The sequence below is a fragment of the Tenrec ecaudatus genome, chromosome 2, assembly GCF_050624435.1.
Source record: "Tenrec ecaudatus isolate mTenEca1 chromosome 2, mTenEca1.hap1, whole genome shotgun sequence".
Lineage (NCBI taxonomy): Eukaryota > Metazoa > Chordata > Mammalia > Afrosoricida > Tenrecidae > Tenrec > Tenrec ecaudatus.
In genome coordinates this window covers 80,960,658-80,983,922 of record NC_134531.1, presented here as the reverse complement: position 1 = coordinate 80,983,922, position 23,265 = coordinate 80,960,658, and the positions used below count along the sequence as shown (strand labels likewise).

Here is a 23,265-nt window from a genome sequence, read left to right as displayed (position 1 = left end):
TTTTTAAAATAAAACCATAATTTAGGAATTCTTATTTTGACTGTTCCTTTTTAATTACTTAATAATTTTCAGGCAGTAAATGATTTCATATTCAAAATGCCTTGACGTATAAGCCACTTCTCTCCATCAAGTGGCTCCTTATCAGCTATCCTCTGTATCCTTCGAAGAGGGGGACTCAAATCTACTGTAATAAAGCAGCACACTCATAACATCTCTAATCAATTCTAGTTTTAAGAAACCTCTAGAGAAGAAAGCTGACAGTCCCTTACAATTCTTCCTAAATTAAAGAATTTTCATTATCAACAGATTCTTCCATACACTGATTCTGAATCAGGGTTAGAATTTAAAATTATTTGTTCCTGTTATTTGGAATTCCATGGAAACCTTTCATACGCCTACAAACTTTGTTGGTGGTGTCGCTGTTAGGTGCCACAGAGTGAGTTCCAACCCAAAGCGACCCTGTGCACAACAGAACAAAACACTGTGCAGTCCTGAGCCGTCCTCACAATTGTTCCCATGCTTGAGCCCATTGCTGCAGCCATGGTGTCAGCCCAGCTCCCCGAGGCCCTTCCTCTTTTCTGCTGCCCCTCCATTTTACCAGACATGATGTCCTTCTCCAGAAACTAATCAATCCTGACAACATGTCCAAAGTATAAGAAGTCTCACCATACTTGCCTCTAAAGAGTACTTAGATATACCATATATACTCGTGGATAAGGTGGGTTTTTCAGCACATTTTGAATGCAGTTTTTGTGGTAAAATTAAGTGCCTTGGCTGATTTTTGGGTCGACTTATACTCAGGTATATGCATGGTACTTCTTCCCAAATAGATTGTTTTGTCCTGTTAGCAGTCTGGGGCACTTTTAATATTCTTCTCCAGCAGCACAATTCAAATTCATCAATTCTTTGTCAATCTTCTTTAGTCAATGTTCAACTTTCACATGCATATCAGGCAATTGAAAATATCATGGCTTAGGCCAGATGCATCTTAGTCCTTAAAGTCACATCTTGCTTTTTTTTTTCCTTTCATTTTTTGGGGGCTTGTACAATTCTTATCAAAATCCATACATCCATCCATGTGTCAAGAACATATGTACATTTGTTGCCATCATCATTCTCAAAACATTTGCCTTCTACTTGAGCCCTTAGTATCTGCTGCTCATTTCCCCCTCCCTCCCCCCCACTCCCCCCTACCTCATGAACACTTCATCATTCATAAATTGTTATTACTTTGTCATATGTTACATTGTCTGATGTCTCCCCCTGCCTTCTTTTCTGCTGTCCCTCCCCCAGGGAGGAGGCTATACGTAGATTCTTGTAATCAGTTCCCCCTTTCTACCCCACATTCTCTCCACCCTCTAGGCATCGCCACTCTCACCACTGGTCCTGAAGGAGTCATCTGTCCTGGATTCCTTGTGTTTCCAGTTGCTATCTGTACCTATGTACATCCTCTGGTCTAGCCAGATTTGTAAGGTAGAATTGGGATCATGATAGTGGGGGGGGGTGCGGAGGGGAAGCATTTAAGAATTAAAGGAAAGTTGTATGTTTCCTCAGTGCTACACTGCACCCTGACTGGCTCATCAACTCTGTGTGACCCTTCTGTAAGGGGATGTCCAGTTGCCCACAGATGGGCTTTGGGTCTCCACTCCGCACTCCCCCACATTCACAGTGATGTGATTTTTTGTTCTTTTATGGCAGATATCTGATCCTATCAACACCTCATGATCACACAGGCTGGTGTGCTTTTTTCATGTGGGATTTGTTGCTTCTCAGCTAGATGGCCGCTTGTTTATCTTTAAGCCTGTAAGACCCCAGATGCTATATCTTTTGACAGCTGGGTACCATTAGCTTTCTTCACCACATTTGCTTATGCACCCACTTTATCTTCAGCGATCATGTCGGGAAGGTGAGTATCATGGAATGCCAGTTTAATAGAACAGAGTTGTTGACTCGAGGGAGTATTTGAATAGAGGCCAATATCCATCTGCTACCTTAATACTAGACCTATAAATATATGCACATAGAGCTATTTCCCTATTGTCATATATAAATACATTTACATATGCACATGCCTGTATTTAGACTGCTATAAATGCTCTTTGTCTCCTAGTTCCTTTTCTCTATTTTCTTTTATTTTCCTCTTGTTTCACTATCATGTTCAGCCTTCATTGGGGTTTCAGTAATTCCTCTTGGTTACATTGTCCTTGATCAAGCCCTACCAGGCTTCCTGTACTCTCCTTGCCATTGATTTTGAATTACATGTTATTCCTTTGCCCCTGGGTTTGTTAACACCCACTTCCTTCCCCCTCCCCAACCCACCACACCCCTCTCCCCTGTCCCCCTGGAACAGGTTTATTTTCTCCTTCAGATTGTTTATCCCACCTATCTTATCTAGATAGACTTGCAGAGATAATAATATGCACAAAAAACAAGGCAGAGAAAAACAAAGCACCAAAAGAAAACAAAAACCAAAGACAAAAAAAAAGAAAGAAAGAAAAGCCTGTAACTAGTTCAAGGTCTGTTTGATGACCTTTAGGGGTGTTTTCCAGTCGAGTCTGATGGTGTGCCACGCGCTGGCCCAACGTCTGTTTTTGGTGTTCCCAGGGGGACTTCATTGCTCTGTTCTGTTGCACACCCTTAGTGTTTCACCTCAGTGTGGTTAGGTCAGATCAGGTACGATTCCTGCACTGTGTCTCCAGTGTTATCCCCTGTAGGACTATGGGTTGGTGAGGGACTTTGTGCCTCGTAGTGGGGCCGGGCCTATGGTCCTCTCTGTGCTTTGGCTTCTCTGAGCAGGGATATCGTCCTCAGTGTTTGGTGGGCCAGGATGTGCTCCACTCTCTCTTCTTCCCCCTTCACTTGCCCCTGCGTGCTCTGATCAGACATGCCCCTCTCCCTGAGCTGTAGCTTCAGTGCTGTCCTCTGAGGTGAATTCTTCTGTGGGGGAAGGGGAGGCTGTCCACTTAGTTGGGATTGGGGCCAGCCCCTCAGACCTTCAATTTTGTCTTTACTACTCTACATAATCAGAATTTCTCTACTCATTTTCCAGAAACATTTTGTTTCACTTTTAATCTAAGCAATTAATGTTTTCCAATCTATCTTCTTCTTCTTAGGCACACAGATTACACTCCCTAAAAGAATTATTCCATGAATCATAAATTCAAGAGCCTTATTTCAGAATCCCACTGATGTAAACTTAATAATAATAATGTTCTACTAATAAATCATGGATAATAAGACCTCCAAAACTTTTAGACCACTTCTAAGAACACAAATTATATTGAAATGCTTGCTGGTGAATATAGCTAGGATAATTGTTCTCTTACACTTCTTAGGTTTTTAAAGAACATAAAGTTTGAATATAATAAGCATAAGAATGACTGGGTTATAATCACCACCTTAGAAGAACAAGCAATGTCATTTTGTCTCATTTTGCTTTTCCCTCAGAGTCCCTGGATGTAATTTAGTGTAATTGTTTGAATCGCTCAAGGAAACACATATGGCAGGATGAATGAGGCCTCAGCAAACATGAGAACAGACAAGGGTGCCATTCTGTCAACTGTTTATGTATTTCACAATAAATAAACAAATGAAACCAAAATTGATTCTGTTATATTAGCTGTCGCTTTATAGGCCGCTGGCGTTCTCCCCTGCCCTGCTAACACAGCTGCTGACCGTAACGTCACTGCACTCTGGCTCCTGACTTCTGTGTCAGCTCCCATCATGGCAGCAGGTCGCATCCTGACCGCCCCACACCTCTTACACCCTGACGTGGCTCTCAAAACGATGATGAAATAGAGGTGGGAATGATGATGTCCATAAATATCACAATGAATACCTCCTAAGGAAACCTTTTACCAATGTGACTAATTAAATACTAGATAGAATTTTATAGTCAACTGTCCACAAGCATTTCTATCACTCCACAGACACCCTTGGGCTTACTTTCAGAGGCACACAAACTTCAACAAAGGACTGAGAATGCCCCTATAAGAGTGATTCTTTTGGTGATAAGAGTTGTATGAGTCCCTAATAAAATGTAAAAAAAGAAAAGAGGAGAAAAAAATGATGAGGGCAAAGACTGTATAGATGTGCTTTATACAATTGATGTATGTATATGTATGAACTGTGATAAGAATTGTATGGGCCCCAATAAATTGTTTTAAAAAAAAAGAGTGATTTTTTTGGTCCTCCTCTTACATCATCAGCCTCCACTCTCGTTAATCTCCCAAACCAAAGACAGGAAACCGTTGTCATTGAGTTGGTTCCAACTCTTGGAGACCTCTTAAAGAACTGGGACCCACAGGGCTTTTGATAGCTAACTTCTCACAAGCAGATAGCCAAACCTTTCTTCTGCGCTACCCCGGGGTGGACAAAACTGTCCAACCTTCTAGTCGCCATCTAAGCACATTAGCAGCTTCCAGGACCCTTTAACCCTCAAGAGTCTCAAATTGCAAATCAAAGGAGTAAAGAGCCAGGGTCCAAAGTTGTGCAAATAATCCAAAGGCCAGCACACAGAAAGTGAAAATATTCTGGCACTCTGTCATTGTGAGCACCGCTGAGTACTCTCCAGAATCATCTAGATGCCTCAATAGAACACATGAAAGCCTTGCTCCCACACAAATCTCAGACACTTCTTGAATAGTACTTGCACAGATGTTTTTCAATTTCTCCATCAACTTTGACATGCCACGCCAAATGGGCTCAAACACAATCGCACAAATACCCCAACCAAAAGTATAGCACATTCCACATTACAGGTTTCGTTCATCCAATATATGGGGCACGGGTACTCACTAATTATATAAAATACAACTGGATCAACTTGGAGCAGAAATAAATTGCACATATCACAGTTGCTTTAGCAGTGACTAGATTTATGGAAGTGGGAAGGAGTTTCTATCAACTATTAAACCCTCTTCTCAGTGTGAATGACAAATACATGCTTCTCTTCTGACAGAGCCCAGTTCTCTGCTGTTCTGAGCAGACTGTGGGGAGCTAGCTCCAAATAGCTAGTGGGTACAGCTTGGCAAGGTGTCTATCAGACTTATACCGCCAAACCTGCCTACAGAACTTCAAAGGAGACTTGCAGAGGGTGTGGAATTTCCAGCACTTCCGCAGAAGCTGAGGACCCACAAAGACCTCACGGAGCTTGAAGGAATTCTCAGAGAGTTGGGGAATCTGTAGCCTAAGAGAGTGGGGGTTGTAGCTCCACCAGGAGAAGCTTGAGAGACGGACACACAGGGTACCTATATGGCTCATGTGCTAATAGCATCATGGGCACTTAATGGGCATAGGCACCTGTCTTTCCACCAAGGCTTATGAATACATCTTCTTATTTGTATAAGCCCATGGATCTGCACCATTTCAATTACATTTACTAAAGGTCTTATAGGTAGTTTGATCTTATATAATTTCTCAAAATACCTCTGGTCAAATTCCAGTATTACCAACATTCCAAATTTTTTTTAGTAATGATCACTCACATGGATACTATTCTAAATTAATACAATAATGATAGAGATGAGCTTCGACATTATAGAAGAAGCAATAGCCAAATGCATTCCCTAGGCCCACATTCTCCTGCCACGTCTCCTGTATTTAAAAAACAACAATACAACAGCGCTTGGCATAAAGGGACGATGAAAGCTCTGCGTCTACGTCAATGTCACCCACAGCTCGGCTTTTGCATCTGTGGTCCCTTGGACACACACAAAAATTGGAATTGCTAATGTCTCAAGTTGGCGTTACAAAATACACCTAGCAGTCTGCAGGGTACTGACACGAAGAATGTTAAGAAGCTAGAAAACATACATTAAGTGAGCTTCTTGGGAGCAGGCCCTCCTATTTATATTTAGTAACAGTAGTCGAAATATATAAACTGCTATTTTCTCTCAGTCTCTGAAGTTGATTATTCGATTCACAGAATCATAGACCCACAGGATTGTTGAAAGGGACCACAGAAATGACCGAGTCCGACGTCCCGATTTCCACCTTAGTAACACGGACACATTCTTCTTCTGGGCAGCCCTCAAAAAATGAAACGCTACGCTCGCTCCTTTTACGTGTGCAGGTAGGCCTCTACGATGGCTGTTAACATGAACGTACCAAACATCTCTTTCCCTGCATTTTTACAAGAAGGCTTCATTAGATAATGCTGGTGCTCTTAAAATTAAACCTCAGCCTTTAAGGATCTCTACCTCACACCGAGTGAGAAAGGATGGTGCAGATCAATTGGACCCAAAGACCTTTAAACCAAGGGCTGCAGGGTACCGGGCTTCATCCTCCTAATGACCGGGGCAGTACCTGCCACATGTGGGGCGTTCTCTTAGTGTCGATTGATTGAATGAATGAAGGACTCAAAGGCTTGCGTATTAGTACAGTGAAATAAACACAGCGAGATCTGAAGCATTAAAATATCGCCTGGCTAGTTTACAGCATGATTCCTTTGAGCTTTTGGAGTAATTAACTTGTTTTATTGCCAAAGCCAAGACTTGGTTTCCTAGGGGTTTGCTGCCTCAGGAGTGTGACCTGGCGTTTTCACAGGACTAGCTACCACCCTGTTCCAGTGCTCTATCCTTAATGCTCTCAAGTGTCCGGGAAACAGCCCAAGAACAGCGCCACAGTAAGGAACCCTCCCATTCACGAAGACACATTTGTAACCTGCAGCGCCATGGACACATCTCCTCCTCTCCTGCCGCTTCATTGAGCCCCTTTGACCACAGATTCCCAGCTCATCGAGACTAAAAGTTGCTCTTTGGAATCCAAACCAACAGGAAGCGAGGCCCACATTCCGAGGTGCCTCTCCTCGGTCTTCTTACTGAGAGTGACCCGGCATAACTGTAAAGCCCTTACCATCCAGATGGTCCACGTAGCAGTACACATCATAAGTCTCTAGAGGAGAACGGACTCCGTAGGTCCTGATTCCTTCCTTCCCATTCTTATCTCCGTAACAGCCTTCTCGGGGGACACGGATGGGGTATCTGGGGAAAGAAACGACTGCTAAGTGACGCTCTCCTTCCCCAGGCAGGTGTGAACATCTGTGTCCCGCAGTCCCCTCACCTAACGGTCTGGTCAGCCAGCCAGCCAGCATCACACTGCTCAAACCCGTCTTCATAGGCGGCCTGCAGCTGCTCCGGCGTGGCTATGACTGCGCCAACATTTAAACACGTCTCCTTGGCTTGCTCCAAAGTCAGAGTGTACCTGCTGGTCGAAGCCCGATAATGAAACACAACTCCTGCAAAGACAAGCAGCGACAATTAGGAACCCGCTCCTATGTGTCACCATATGTAAAATTTCTGACTGGTAGGCTACATAAAGTTCGTTAGAAAAATAGTGATGGCCTCAAGACATATTTGTATATATTTGAGATAAGGCTTTTTGACTTAAGGAAGAAGGCTGGGCAGAAAGAGAACTGCGTACATGACGGCTTTAACAGACTGTTGTTGATTTCCTTTTTTGAGATGGGATGTGTAAATGTACACAGTATCTTTCTCTAAGAAACAAAGGTTTAAAATAAATTCAATAAAAACCAAAAATAACCACCCCCAGATTCTTAATTCCTCAAGCCAAAATAGCGGTCTGAGTGGCTGTGGGGTGGCTGTGGGGTGGGGGCTGTGGAGTCTTTCATTCATCTACAAAAAATCTTTTTTATTCAAGAAAGCCAGAATTATGCAAAAGCACCTTCAAGTGATTTGAAGAACGCCTCGATGTCTATCCTTTGCAAAGAAAAGTTGCTTAACTGGGACTTTTATTAGCATGCAAACAAGCCAAAAGGGGGATTTAAGACACTGGATACACAGTAGTAGGTGAGACAGTACTGACATAGCCACACTGTGTGAAGCAGAATGAAACACTGCCCGGTCCCGTGCAACATTTCGGCCACTGTGTCACTCCATCTCAAGGAGAGTCTTCCTCTTTCTCCCTGCCCTTCTACTTTACCAAGCGTGATGCCCTTCTCTACGAGATGAAGTCTCGCCATCCTTGCTCCTGAGGAACATTCTGGCCATCTTCTTCCCAGAGCAGATGTTTGCTCTTTTGGTAGTCCAGGGTACTTTCAAGATTCCTTTCCAGCGTCATAAGTGAAATTTTTCTTTGATCTTCTTGGATCAGGGTCCAATTTTCATAGGCGTATGTGGTGATTGAATGAACATGTCTTATTTTAGGGGCATGTGAGTCCTTAAAGTAACAGCCATGCTTTTCAAGTCATGAAGTAAGAGAGTCAATTTTTTGGCTCCCTTAAGTCTTATGTCTTCAAGAGCACCGATTCCCTTTAATTCTCACTGCCATCAAGTCAATGCTAGCTCATGGTGACCTCTGTAGATGTCCAAGCCTGTAACTGTTTATGGGACTAAAAACCCAGATGTTCTGCCTAGGAGCAGCTGATGGTTTCGAACTGCCGTCCATGAGGATTGCAGGCCAACAGTTTGGCCTCTATCTTTAAGACTATTTGCCATATCATCTTCCTTTCATGACCTATTTATTTTAGACTAGTGTGTACCAATAAGGTAACTATAGGGAATGGACAACCCAGCTCCTAGGTAAGTACCCTGTCTTGCTGGGTGGCTTTGAGATAGAACCAACCTGAGGGCAGTGAGTTTGGTTTGGGGTTTGAATAATGTCAATAGAGCAAGACCTACACTGCTACCAAGACACACTGACAAATACATTAAATGTCCCATTTTAAGGTGTGTTATGCCTAAAAGAGAACCCCTTGGAAAAACCTCATCTGTTGCCTTCCAGAAAACATGTACCTTTGTAGGACTTTTATGAAATTTCCAGAAAGTTTCTAGCTGGTAAGCATGAGAGATAACTGATTATAATCTCTAAGACCTAAGCAATAATTTGGATAGTTTTAAATTAGACTTCCACTGATCAAGGTTTCAAATAGTCTTCTTGGTGATTAGACGTCCTCCACATACACCAAAGCTTGGTGATAAGACGAGGTCACAAAGGAGCTGCCATGACCAAGACAGGGATGAAGTATGCATAATGGTTGAAATCACTTGAAGACCTCATGGGGCTAAGGAGCTTAGTGGAGGATTTGCATTGTTTCAGAGGGGCAAAGGGCAAATCCATTGCTAATTCTCTAATAGCAAAATGTGTAAGAAGTCCTTTACCTCCTTTTGGGATACATATTATGTATGTATATATAATATATGCAATATAATCAAAGAGATCACAGCAGAGTAATTTTAGGTCAACTAAAATAAATAATAAAAAGGATTAATTCCGTATATTTAATGGATACCCAAACAACATACAAACAGACTTGGAAAAGGAAGCAAACGAATTTGCATGCACAAGGATGCTCAGAAAGTTGATTTGTTGCATCTGGAATTCAGCATGCTTCCTTTTGGCTACAGAAGAAAGATTTTTAATAAATCCCTCTGTACTTATTTCTAAAAGGTAAGTATTTTATAGGAAAGTGGAAGTTTGGGGTAAAGCTGTCCCATCATGTCAGGGCATTCGAGTTTTGCTTGATAACTTGCCAAAATAATATCTTTCCAAGAGTAATGGTGTTCTGTGTGTACCCAATTAAAACCATTCTTCTTTGCTTTGTCTCCTAACTTACATTCAAATGACATATAAACTACTGAAGGGATCAAACATGTGTCCTATTGCAAGACTTAATGGAAAACACCCACTGCATTGGCCTCTGAAACCACTGCACTGAAATCTCTGCTGATCCGATGTTTTGATGCAATTTAATAATTTTTTAGTATTGACATTCTACTGCAGTACTTATTAAGTACCTTATTTTTCAATAGAAGACAGAATTTGTATTGTCTAAATGAAAACACAAAGATTTTCATAATTATATTAAAAGAGTCAGAAAATAAGAGAGAAAGTAAGTTGACCTTAAATGAATCAATTAAAAATAAATGAATCAATTAAATGACCTATCAATGAATCAACTGAAAACAAGACTGTAACTGAGTCCCGGAGTAGAAAAGCCCCGTCTTTCTCCCGCAGTGCGCTGGTGGTTTCACCCTGCTGACCTTGCACTTAGCAGCCCAACTCGTAACCACTGAGCCACCGGGCCTCCTCATGTAGGTCAATACTAAATGACATAAAGATCAGTTTTGAAGAGTAGCCCTTACTAGATGTCCACACTTAGACTCCGAGTGTTGAACTGTTGACCATGTTGTGAACTGTTGACCATGTGTTGAACTGTTGACCAGTGTTGAACTGTTGACCATGTTATTTCCAGTATACTCAGACACAACAACCACATACTAAGACGTTCTGGTGGTACAATGGTCAAGAGTTTAGTTGCTAACGTAACTGTTGGTTCAAATCCGACAAAGGTGCAGAAGAAGAAATGCCTGGGTGCTCTGTGCCTGTAAAGATTACAGCCTAGAAATCCTATGGGTACCTCTAGGGGGTCAGATAGAGTCATTCTGGGCCCAGAGATACTCTGTAATTCATAAGGAAAACAAAATTCTAAATTTAATCAATCAACTTGATTTTCCTTTAAAAATCACAAGCCAAATAACAAACACCTCCTATTTGGTGAAAGGCACTGGCTTTGATATGGTGGTGGCGGTATGGGGTCCTACCTGCACCAACCCCACATACATCGTTCATGCTCTTTTGCACTACTTCTGAACCAGGCATCGTGCTATCCTGCCATCTTAGAGGTGCCAAGTGCCTTACCTTCCACAGTCAGGGACACGGTATCTTGGGTATCTTCAATCCCGTACATGACGTCGCAGCGGTAAAGGCCCGCGTCACTTGAACGGAGCCTGACCACCGTGAGGGAGGCATCGCCCACATCATCAGGATGTGTCGGCACAGACACTCGCCCTTGGAAGTCCTGGCCAATCTTGATAGTCCCATTTTGGGCCACTAGAACAGTAGTCTCCTTTAAATCCTTCCCACTTCTGTCCACTTCAATCTTAGACCATTTGATGCGGAGAACTTCACTGGCTGTGTTGTAACTGGGCGGTAAGGTAGGCATGGTTGAAAAATGACAAGGCAGGCTGACTTTGGCAGAAAGGGAGCCCTTAGCAGCGGCATGTTTTTCTGCATTGACTAGAGGAAACAGTAAACACCAGCATTAGGCCTTTAAGAAATGAAACAAACAAACTAAGTGCATTGAACACATGAATGCACAAACATCCTTGACAATGGCTTGGCTTATCTTTTCAATATGCAAAACAATTAGAAATGATTTATGTACAGAAAATAACTAAATCTAACTCACTGCCAGAGAGCCAATTCTGACTCATCGTGGCAGCCTTACAGGGCAGGGCAGATCTGGGTTCTGACACTATTTACAGGAATAGAACGCTGAATGGTGGCTTCAAACCATCAACCTCTCAGCAGCCCCACAAGTAACGTAACCAGGGCTCCACCTACAGAAAAGCCCATCCAATGTTTTGTGTCAAAGACAGGGATTACTACTGCTCTGTGTATGTACTGAATCTACTTGTGCGTGCATCATCTATCTTAAAGCATTTGTACTAGTGCTGAGCATGAACACACTACGTGATGAAACAAAGGAAGCATGAGAAGGCAATCAAGGGGGAAAGGATAAAGAGCAATTGAATGGTGAAAACTGGGTCTACATGTCAGAGGATGAAAAATATTTAAACACCTTACCGAACAGGAAAAGGAAATACATTCAAAGGAGGGAGTGGGGATTTTTTGAAAAGTGCGTTCTTTTCCTGGAGTGGAGCTGGAGTAAGACTAATACTTAAAAGGATTTTCTTGGTTCAAGGATTTGGACCAAAGCATTCATCATAATGGCAAATCCAGCCGCAACTGCTTTTCACTGAAATGCTGCCTCTCAATATCTCCCGAGGGCCAAGTTGTCCACCGTCCACCTAGCCCTCCTGAAAAATGATCAAGGAAACACTGACTACCATTCAACATCATCACATGCAAAGGAAATGTTCTTCTACTCATAAAAGTCCATCCTCCTGCCTCAGGGGCCTGCTAACTAAGCTAGAAAAAATGTTGTAATAAGAATATGAATTACTATTAATGCATAAGTAAGTCCTGCTTGATAAAACTATGGTCAACGAGGTTAATGGTAACCACTAAGAGTGATATAATAACTTTTTAATTTACAGAGTGATGTGTTTCTAACATCTCAGTATAGATATGCATGTGAAACCAGATAGCTTCCCTATAGACCCATACAGATCAGTCATTTGGGGGATTGCAGAAAGCTATTGTAGAGATATTATGCTCCATGAAAAGGAAAAAACACTCTCTATAGTTAACGATTGAATTTTAACTTCAAACGACTTGCCTAGAAAACCTTCCATTTAACACAAATAAATAAAAAATAATCAATACCATATTAAATTGAGTGTGTCTCTGAGCCCTGATATGGTAGTGGTTACATATTAGGCTATTAACTGCAAAGTCAGCAGTTCAAAACTACCAGCTGCTCCCCAGGAGATAAATGAGACTTCTTACTCCCGCAAAGAGTCACAGTCACAGAAACCCACAGGAGCAGTTCCATGATGTCCTATACGGTTGCCCCATGGCAGTGAATTTGGTTGGGGTTTTATGAGCCTAACCTACCCATTTACATCAAGCTGATTCACCGTGACCGACTCTGGGTGTCCAGGGGTGTAAACCTTTACAGGAGCAAACAGACTCATCTTTCTCCTGCAGAGAGGCTGGTGGGTTTGAACTGCTGACTTTAGAGATAACAGTCTGATGCTTACCCAACAGTGCCACTAGGGCTCCTTAGTGTATTTGTAACAGAGACCGTAATTATATCCAAATTATAATGGCCATTTATCTGAGGTGTTTTTTTTAAATCATTTTATTGATCTATACATAGCTTGTCTAAAACAGGATAGAAGGCAGTCAATATTAAATAAAAGTAACATTAAATGTGCTATTCATTGGCTACACTAAATTAATCTTTAAAATGTTATTGAGATTAACATTCTAGAAAAAAGGTCAGAGGAATAATTAAATAATGTTTTAGGCTTGGTATTTGGGGGATTCTTACCTTATCCCTACATTAAACTCATAAGAAGTTTCAGTCTTAGGTCCCTTTCAGAGTCTAGCCAACCAATTGCCAGAGCCTATGCCAACCCATGGTGCGTGCCAGATACCCCTGTGCACTGTAGGGTCTTCAGTGACTGATTGATAGGAAGTAGATCACCAGGCTTTCTTCTGAGGTGCCTCCTTGTGGACACAATCCTCCAACCTTTTGATTGGCACTTGAGCGCATTAGCTGTTGGCACTACCCAGGGACTCCTCAGAATCTACACACACACACAAACCCATGCCCCGGCCTTTGAGGCGATTCTAACACCCAGCAGCCCCATAGAACAGAGCAGGACTGCTCCTCAAGGCTGCTGCGGCTGAGCATGTGTAACAGGAACAGCCTCATCTCTCTCTTGTGGAGCAGCTGGTAGGTTTGAACCTCCGCCTTTGCAGTTAGCAGTCCAATGTGTAACCACTGTTCCATCAGAGCTCCTTCTTCAGAATCTAGACCCATGTTACTTCTGTAATCCTTAATTACTATCTGAACGGGAATCCTCTAGGACTTTCAGTATTTTATAAATAAGTTCATCAGCTCCCAGAAAGAGACCCGCGAGTGGTTCTCCTTTCTGACATTCGAGTCCGTTAAGGAGATGCTGAGAGCACAGGATGATGGTGCAAGGAGATCTTGACCTCCTTTGTCAGAGCGGGCATCCTGGGAGGGAACGAGGTGAAGGCTGCGGGCTGAAACCTGGAATTAACATTCATCTTCTGTTCTATGACATCTTTTTATCTTGCTTCCTGGAGGGTTGGATGCCTTTCTCCACCACACATAAAATAGTTCTGTTTCATGGAGAATGAGCAGCGTCACATGTTTCCTTTGGATACCTTTAAATGTGTAGGGATAGTCACAAGCTCCAGCCCAATCTGTCCAGTGAGGCTGTTCCCAAATTGCTGCGCCTTGTCAAATGATTGCAGTTACGAATAGAGGCACGGGACAAAAACTATGTCAACAGGCACATTTCCCAAGGGCTGCTAATGGTCCCGGATGTTTATAAATGTAAGAACATGTAAAGCTTATTTAGTTCATTAAATAAGCTTTCTAATGATTTAATTAAATAAACCTTTCAATGATTTAATTAAATAAGGTTAACAATGAATGCATATTCATGTAAAACCCAGTCTTAACAAGATTAACGAAAAAACTGTGTGGTCAGATCTTTTGAGTATTAAATCTTGGAACTTAGTGCCCTGGATAACAAGCACCAAGTTCAATAAATCTAAATATTTTAAGAAGGAAACCTCGTAGTTCAGTGAATCGTGTTTATAGATGATGCTAACAACAGAAAGGTCTGCTACCTGCAGGAACTTGCTGGAAAAACTGACAACGAAAGCAATACAAGTGAATCCTAACAAAAACTCATTGTTCCCACCAGATGGTTTTGGTCTAAATGAGTACAGTAGGGGAGAAAGATCTAAATAGTGAATGATCAATTACCCCCCATTCTCTGTCAGGAAATTCTGCCAAGTAAGGATAATGTAAATTCTATCTGCACAATTTAACCAAAGAGAAAGAGCGAGAGAGAGACCCAGAAACCTTGGCTAAATACATGTCAGATGAAGATTATGGAATTTTATCACTCTGTCAAATAGTAACTATCCCTCTCATTCGTTTGATGATTAATGATTATGCATAACTCCATATCTTATGATGAGAGGAATAGTGGAATAAATCAGGCAGTGCTAGAGAATTCCTGGTGAGGACAGTTTGTGACCTAATAGAATGAGAACTGTTAAAGCAGAGACCGCTTTGTGTATTAGCATAAAACCATCATCAGTATACAGTTTGTCCATTCTAGTCATCGGTCTCTTGCGGACCTTGGGGTGGGAGAGAACACAGAAAACTTTCAGATGAAAACACTTTGCTGATTCAGCAGCTGACTGCTAGAGAGTCCCTTAAGGACTTAACAACTGTATTCTGCTTAAACTTAGATTTTTTACTTGGCTTCTATTATGAGAATAACAAACAAAATCCTTCTGAAATTAACCCTAAATTTTTTAATTGCATCTTTCCAAGAATTTGACTCTTGGAGAAAAGTATAATAGGGACCTGGACCAAACGGCCTGGGTTCCACTCTGAGTTCCCCCACTAACTAGCTGTGTAATCTTCTGCAGTAGCTGTGTCTCCGAGTCGCTCTGTACTCCACGTGCCTCCTCTGTAAAACAGAATTACAAATCCACTAGTGGGGATAATAAAAAATCCGCCTTCTCAGAAGGTTAAGATCATATAAAGGAACTATGTAATCGACTTAGAACAAGGTTCCGCAGACAGAAATTACTTCATATTATGAGCTACGATGACCATTTTGAAATATTATCTCGGGGTGACCACCTCAGGGTCCTCCTGCTACCCCCCATTGTTGTGATTGGTTTCTTTGTTTTCAGAGGCAGTCTAAACTGTGTTTACAGTGCAGGACTGACTCCCCTGGGCCTCCAGGCTCTCCCACGTCCATCCGCAGTCTCTTTCCATTGCTGCCCACCCAAACGCACTCCTCTCTCAAGAGCCCCTCTCTCTGGGCCTCCTTTCCTGTTCTCCTGCTTCACTGCACGCAGTTGTGCTGTCCGGTCGGTGATCTTCACTGGTACTTAACTATCTGAAGATGTTCAAGAAGAGCCTGCTATTAGCAGGTTAGTTAATAGAGTCTATATTCGGATAACCATCTAGTTTCTCCCAGAGACATTCATTTGTTTATTCATTAATCACTGATTCACTCAACACGTAAAGTAATTACATGCTGACAATGTTCCAGACCTCTGCTAGAAGATGAAAGACTGGTCTCTTCCCAAATCAGTCCATTCCCTGTGATGTCACTTGGCTTTCCTGTCATCCTTCTGAGATTACCTGACTTGGATCTTTGTTTACTAATTATGCCTGTCACTTACAACCAGAAGATTAAGTTTAATGAAAATAAGAATAATGTGTGATTTCTCCACTGGGGTATCCCGAGATCCCAGAATAGGAAGGAGAGGAAAGAACAGCAGGAAGGAGGACTGAAGGGAAAGAGGGAAATAAAAGAGACAGGTAGGAAGGGAAACGGGAACTCGGAGGAAAGGGATGAAGGAACGAACAGAGAAAGAAGGAATGATGGTGGGATTTGAGTGTAAAAGAATAAGTTGAAGGTAGAACGCTAGAAAGGAAAGGTTGCATGTGAAAAACTAAGGAAACATGAAAGTCTACACATGACATCGCCAATTGTTTTAAAATATCTGAAACTTAGCTAGGAGCCCTGGTGATGTAGTGGTTATGAAATGGCTGCAATCCACAAGGTCAGCAGTTCAAAACCACCACAAAGAGGGTGCTTTCTGGTTCTGTACACAGTTACCGTCTCCTATACTCACGGAGGCAGGTCTGGCCTCCCCTAAAGGGCTGCCATGGATCGGGGCTGCCTCTATGGCAGTGAAGCTTAGGCTGAGTGTGAGGGAAAAGTGGAAGCTGAGTCTGGAGACTTTTCACGTTCCTTGACATAACTTCCAGACTCCATACACTGTAAAATTGGGACACTCATTAGGGGTATAAAATTCAAGGCTAAGACATACAATATAGATGAACTTGTGGACTTAATTTTGAAAAAGAGAAGTATAAAAGTAAAACTGGGATGTCGGCCTTTTATGTATCCTTCTGACTTTTTTTCAAACTCTAAACTCTCAGTTGTTTAAGTGTATGCCTCTTTTACCAGAAAAGCGTTAAACAGCACTGAAAAAGATTAATTTTAAGCATCTTCCCAATGTCCGATTGGAGCTTTTACCCACAGTTAGAAAGTCATCCCAGAAGTTATTGACATTTCATTTGCTTCGTTAGCATTTCATTCATTACTTTGTTTTGGGTGATAAATTTAAAATTACAACTTTCACCTAAATAATAGCGTTAGCTGAAAGTTCTCCGGATTGAACAGATCAGAAGTTATCTCTTACTCTCAGTGTTGCCAATCCACCCCGGTACTCTACCTTTGATTTTAAATGGCACCAACACAATGGGGCCCACACTCACCTTGATGTAGCCCATGGGTTGCTATTAAGGTAGAACACATCCATAAGATGCTGTGTATGTTCATCAGCATCTTGTCCTAGAAAGGAAGAAACATGCAAAGCGAATCATAAGCATCCAGATTTATGGGAAGCCATTAACCAGATGCTAAAAGTACACCGTATGTCATACATGTGTGACGAGTGGCTTCTCCTGGGTTGTTAAAACAGGAGAGAACTTGTAATCGGAGAAATTGTCCCAACACTTTCTTGATTACTTTGAATCTCACCCAATGCAGCAGTTACCAAAATAATTCCAGAACCCAATTTGAGAACATCCACCACACAATGTGGCTATATTGGATAGCCACAGCAGACCACAGACTAAGCAACTAGAGGCCAGGATCGGGCCCAGAGAGGGAGGGGTGACCACAAAGTCGATTTAGAAGCAGGAAGCTGGTCATGGATGGAACGAGAGAAGAGGGTGGAATTCGTATCAGATGGGAAGAAGAAGAACCCATTGGTCGCTCTGTACACTATATAAAAACAGGCGAAGGGCCTCGGCAGGCTTTGTAAAGCACAGACTAAACTAGATTGAGTTTCTATGTAGCTGAGCAAACAAAATAAATGTATTTTACGTCACTGTTAATTTAAAAAGAGGCCAGGAGTTTTTAAAGCAGTTCCAGCAATTCTGAAGTCTCATGGATAAAGAATGAAAAAAAAAAAAAACAACCCAACAACACCCTGTACTGACAGTCAAGAAACCCTGCCCTTGGCTTTGCTATTCACTGATTGTGTGAGAAGGCGTTTCACAATCTGAGTCTCAGATGGCTCCGTTCAACTTAAATTTCTAAAAAGCTATGATTATGAGGGGAATAAACACTAGTGTTGGAGACCATCGAGAAATCAAAGTGCCAACCTCAACAGAACTGCAGAAGGTTCTTTCTTCAGCACAGTTGTGCGCGACTCAGTTCCCTTCAGAACTGTTCTCTAACCGCATGTGTTGATTGGTTACCCACCAATCATCCCTCCTCCTCCTCCTCCTCCTCCTCCTCCTCCTCCTCCTCCTCCTCTTCCCTAATCAACCTTGGATTCCATCCCACTGTCTTCCGTGGTCCTGCACGCGGTCAGATGCTCTGGGAGAGCCTGGCTCCATTGCTAGCTCAGGGAGCTCCGGATCATCCTTCGGTAATTACAGTGTGCCCATTCAGTTTGCCAGTGACTTGTTTCTGAATAGGTATGTGATGCAGTTTTGGTCCATGGACTGTGAAGGAGCTGTGCTGGTTTACTGTTGCAAAGGTGTACTCATCTTAAGGAACTAGGATATGAGTGTTTTCTATCACCAGACATTGCCAAATAGCATATTTCCCTAAAAGTAGTGTAGCCGCCCTAAATACATGAATGTCGAAGATAAAACTCACTGCCATCAAGTAGATTATGACTGGGTCATGTCAGTTTTCAAGACTGTAACTCTCTAGAAAGTCTCTTCATTCTCCAGTGGAGGAGTTGGTGGTTTTGAACTGCTGACCTTGCAGTGAATAGCCTAAACCTAACCACTACCCACCAGGCCTCTGTTGATGAAGCTGTGGGAATTAGGAGAGTCCGGCCTTAAGTCTATAAGAGCTGGACCTAGAATGGGCCCTACTTTTGGACTTCTTTTGATATGAGATAATAAATGGTTTATCTGTTTAAACTCAGCTTGATCAAGGGATTTGTGACTTCTGGTTGAAAGCATACATGTTCTAATTGGTGCCCTAAATAACCCACTTTCACCATCTTTTAAAAATATCTTAATTCTCTATTACCTAGGAAATTTAGATCAAAACAAAACAAATGCTATAAGAATTCAAGTCCAATTTATGCTCAATTTCAGTTTCATAATATATCAAAGCTATTCTTTTTTTCTTAATATTCTTTATACTTCATTTATTTCATGTATCTAGATAGAAAATAGAACAAAACAATCATAAAATTATTTAATTTTAAGTATTTCCTGAAGGACCTTTTATAACCGAATATATGTGCTATTTTTCACCTACAGACCATTTGACAACTCCAATGAATTAACTTTGATAATTATGTTTATTATTTATCAATTCATTACTGGGATATGTCACTGGACACTATTCAACACTACCTCGGAAATTCCAAACACTCTATATTTCTTATAAGATACTGCAGCAAGAAGAAAATGCATGCTTGTATCTCAATGCCATCAAAATATTTCAAGAAAAAATAAATAACCTCAATTTCATCTACTCTCTTTTTTATGTTCTAACCAAAAGGAGGCTGTATTATAAAAAGCTATTAAATGGAAAATATCTCACATATATTAACTGACTCCAACTAAGAAATCTTTCTTTAATTACTCATAAACACTGCGGCTGCAATACGGGAGCAGTTGTGAGGAGGGACCAGACTGAGTGGGGTGTCCTCCCATTGGACGGACGATTGCTATGAGTTGGAACCCACTCAATGGCGCCTACCGAAAACAACCTAAACACAATAAAGTCTTGTCTTCCTTCAAGAAAAATTGTTCTCCGTGTTTCACTTTGTTCTGGTTGCCAGTCTAGACAATCCCTTGGGGCGCTTCTATTTTGTCATCTGGGTGGTAGGAATCAAAACTAACTCACCAGCACTTTATAGTAAATATCACAGAATGTTTTACTGACCTGAGGCACCACAGAACTGTATTCCCACTACCGCAGCCTCAGGGTCCAGAGCGTCCATTCCATTTCTCTAATTTACTTAAATTATATCCACGCTATGGGTTGTTAGGGGTGCATTTGCTGTCTATGCTTGATCTTCCTAAGAGAAACTTTCTAAAGCCTTTTCCTTTGTGTCCACCACCCTTCTCAACCTCCAGGCACCCTGTTGGCAGAACATGTTCGTCACTCCGTGGTCAGTGATTTGTTAACCCACCAGCCACTACAAGGGAGAAAGATGAAGCTTTCTACTCTTATAAAGATTTAGCCTCAGAAACCCTTTTTCTAACTCTACTGTTCTTGTCTGGTAAGCACAGGCTGTTATTGATAACAAGTCTGTCTCCATGGAAGCACCTGAGCAATATGAGAAACTGTGCCTATGTTTAGTCCTTTACTTCAGTGAGGTCACTTGGAGGAAAAGCAGTAAACAGTCGATGTCCAGCTGGCTGAGGCTGCTCACTGCCCGAGAGACACAAAGTCCTGAATTCTTACCCATGAAAAATGACTGCAGAGAGAAGGGCCAGCCATGCAGTGATGAGCTGCCTCTGAGCCAGTTCTACTAAACAGATAGTTAGTATTCACCCCTTGATTTGGGGAAAACCTAGCTGAAAGGGGTGACTTAAGGATGCAGACACAGTGGCTTTTGTCTCTCCCGTTCTTCTAATTAGTTACCCTAGACAATCAACTGTCTAGGATACCTCCGTTAGTAAATGGATGTCATGGGCAAAGCCTAGAGGGTCCTGGTGGCGTAGTGATGCCGCATTGGGCTGCAAACCACAAGATCAGCTGTTCAAAGCCACCAGTTGCTCCATGGGAGAAAGAAGAGGCTTTCTACTCCCACAAAGAGTTACAGTCTCGGACAGCCATGGGGGCACTTCTACCGTGTCCTATAGGGCTGCAACATGTCAGAATCTACTCCATAGCAGGGAGTTGGGAGTGTGTTCGGGGGATTGTCTATCAGATTGCTCCTGGGTTCTTTCTCATAGGAGGGATAGCGGTCATGAAGAGAGAAGCTCATGTTTTGGACATGAGACTTACTTCAAATGAGTTATGGCCTCAAATGAATTGATCGCTATTTTCCTATTGGATGCCTGAACCTGGCCTTGACTAAGTTTTCTTTCATGGTTGAAAGTTGTGATCCATAGCGTTTTCATTGGCTTAAGTAGATCGCCAGACATTCTAGAAGCTCCACTGAAACTGGGGTAGCATCATAGCAACGCACAACCGCCCCACTACTAAGCAGGTCCTAGCTGCACATGAGGTGCCTTGGCCAGGTAGGAATCAAACTACTGCCTCCCAAATAGAAAGTAGGCATTCTAGCTCTTCTGAATCACCACTATCGATATACACAGATACCTTTTTTATGAAGCACAGGTGGCGAAATCAGGAAAGCACTGGAATACTAACCACCAAGTTTGAAGTTCAAATCCATCAGGTGCTCCAAGGAAGACACTGAGGTTCTCTGCTACTATAAAGATTAACCACCTTGAGAACACTATCTAGGGCCACAAAGAGTTGGAGTGCACTTAATGGCTGTGGCTTTGTTTGTTTGATTGGTTGGTTGGTTAGTTGGTTGATGAGGCATTAGTCGTTCAGTTACAAAAGATTCAGTATAAAAGATTCAAATTTGATTCCCAGCCAATGCACTTCATGTGTAACCACTCCTCTTACTGGTAATGGTGGATTGCATGCCGATATGATACTGAAACATTTCATTCGAGCTTCCAGACTATGGCTAGCTAAAAATAAAAAAAATTGTAAAAAGATAGGCCTGGTGATCTACTTCTGAAAAACAGACAAAGAAAACTCCAGGGATCACAACTTTCTGATCCACAGCAGGCGATGCATGGCAGCATTATTGTGGTTGTGCACAGGGACTGGTTAACACAGTAGCTAACAATAACATAGATAACAGACTTATCTCTGGGAGATTCAGGAACCCTAACTCTCAAACATATTCAACAAAGGTCCTTTCCACTCACCACTCAAATATAGCCACTCCAGGTACCTTCAGTAGAAGGGTGTCGTGGTGCCCCAAATCCCCGGACTAAGGAAACTCATCATGTTTACTCTGTATGTGCAGACGCAGATAGGAAGCTAAAGGAGCCCTGATAGTGCTATGATGAGGGGTAGGGCTGCTTGTTGCCAAGCCAGCATTTCAAACTCACTTGGGCCTTCCCAGGAAAAGATGAGGCTCACTGCTCCTGTACAGGCGTGCAGTCTACAAAACCCTATGGGGGGGTCACTATGAGTGGTTGTTTAGGGGAATTTGTTTTGGGATTTTTTTTAGTGGTGCATATCAGGATAAGTAGAAAATAATTGCTACAAAATCATACAAACCATTCTTAAACAAAAATAATAAACAATGAAGCTATTGTTTCTTGACATAACCTTCTACTAGGTTTACACACTTTTAAGGTTCCATCTCTCTAACCCTGCCCCTCAATGAATTCTGTGTTCTTCCATTTACACCACCTCAAGTGGAAGTTTTGACATCTTCAAGGGACCCACTGTTCCTTTGAAATATTCTTTGAGTTTGGAGAGCAAAACAGAAGTCTGAAGGAGAAAGACCAGGACAGTAGGGTGAATGTGTGTGTGGTGGTGATGGGGTGGGGGTGGGGTGCTAATGAAATTTTAATAGGACAGCCCTTGTTGCTAAAACATTGTCATGATGGAGAAATAAATTCCTTCCTGCAAATTCCCCACTATTTTTTCTCACCAATGCATTTTTTAATTTTCTTAAAACTTCCATATACTCTTGATGATCATCATGTTTCCTCTGAGAAAATCCATCACGATTACAATTTTGGGAATCCCAACACACTCCCATATTCCTATGACTTGACATCTCTGCCTTGAATTTAACTGGCTCAACAGAGTGCCTCCTACATCAGTTTTGATTGGACTTCTTCCCCCGCCCCTCCTAAGGAGACGGATAAACAAACAAACAAACACCAAACTCACTGCCAGAGAGGAGATTCCTATTCCTAATGACCTTTTAAAATGGAGTATAGTTGCCCCTGTGGATTTCTGAGACTATAACCATTGAAGAGAGTAGAAAGCCTGTCTTTCTCCCGCAGAGCTGCTGATGGATTTGAACTGTTGACCTTATAAACTAGCAGTTCAATGCTACATGACAGTGCCCAAGGGCTCCTTTAAGGAAACAAAGACAAGTGTAAGGTAATTCTGAGAGAACTTGTCTGCAGCCACCCACTGATGCCAGAGATGTTTAAACATGTTTTTTTTAAAACAAAAAACAATCTTGTGTATTACTGAATTGAAACTTAGAGAAATACTTCTTACACCCGTGTGTGTGTGTGTGTGTGTGTGTGTGTGTGTGTGTGTTTGTGTGTGTGTGTGCCTGGTATCTCTGCTGGACAAGAAGCAATCGACTATCCTATAAGAGATAGAAGGAGCCGTAGTGGCATACTAGGTTAAGCATTAGAATACTAAGCACAAGGTCACCGGTACAAACCCACCAGTGACTCTGCTCCAGTATAGAGTTACAGTCTTGGAAACACCAAGGGGTACTTCTACTTTGTCCTATAGGGTCTCTGAGTCAGCATCAATCCAATGGCAC

General features: G+C 42.0%; 1 protein-coding gene across 2 annotated transcripts in view; it reads right to left on the bottom strand.

Annotated features, from left to right (window-relative positions):
- The window catches only part of VCAN (versican), a 114,554-nt gene that overhangs the window by 85,570 nt on the left and 5,719 nt on the right, over positions 1-23,265 (bottom strand). For both annotated transcript variants that reach the window (XM_075541255.1, XM_075541256.1), the window contains exons 2-5: positions 17,006-17,081; positions 10,660-11,037; positions 7,063-7,237; positions 6,856-6,983 (exon numbers count right to left, since the gene is read on the bottom strand). In XM_075541255.1, coding sequence (XP_075397370.1) covers positions 6,856-6,983; positions 7,063-7,237; positions 10,660-11,037; positions 17,006-17,075 — 751 coding nt within the window. In that variant the 5' untranslated portion in view covers positions 17,076-17,081. The remainder of the gene's footprint in view (positions 1-6,855; positions 6,984-7,062; positions 7,238-10,659; positions 11,038-17,005; positions 17,082-23,265) is intronic.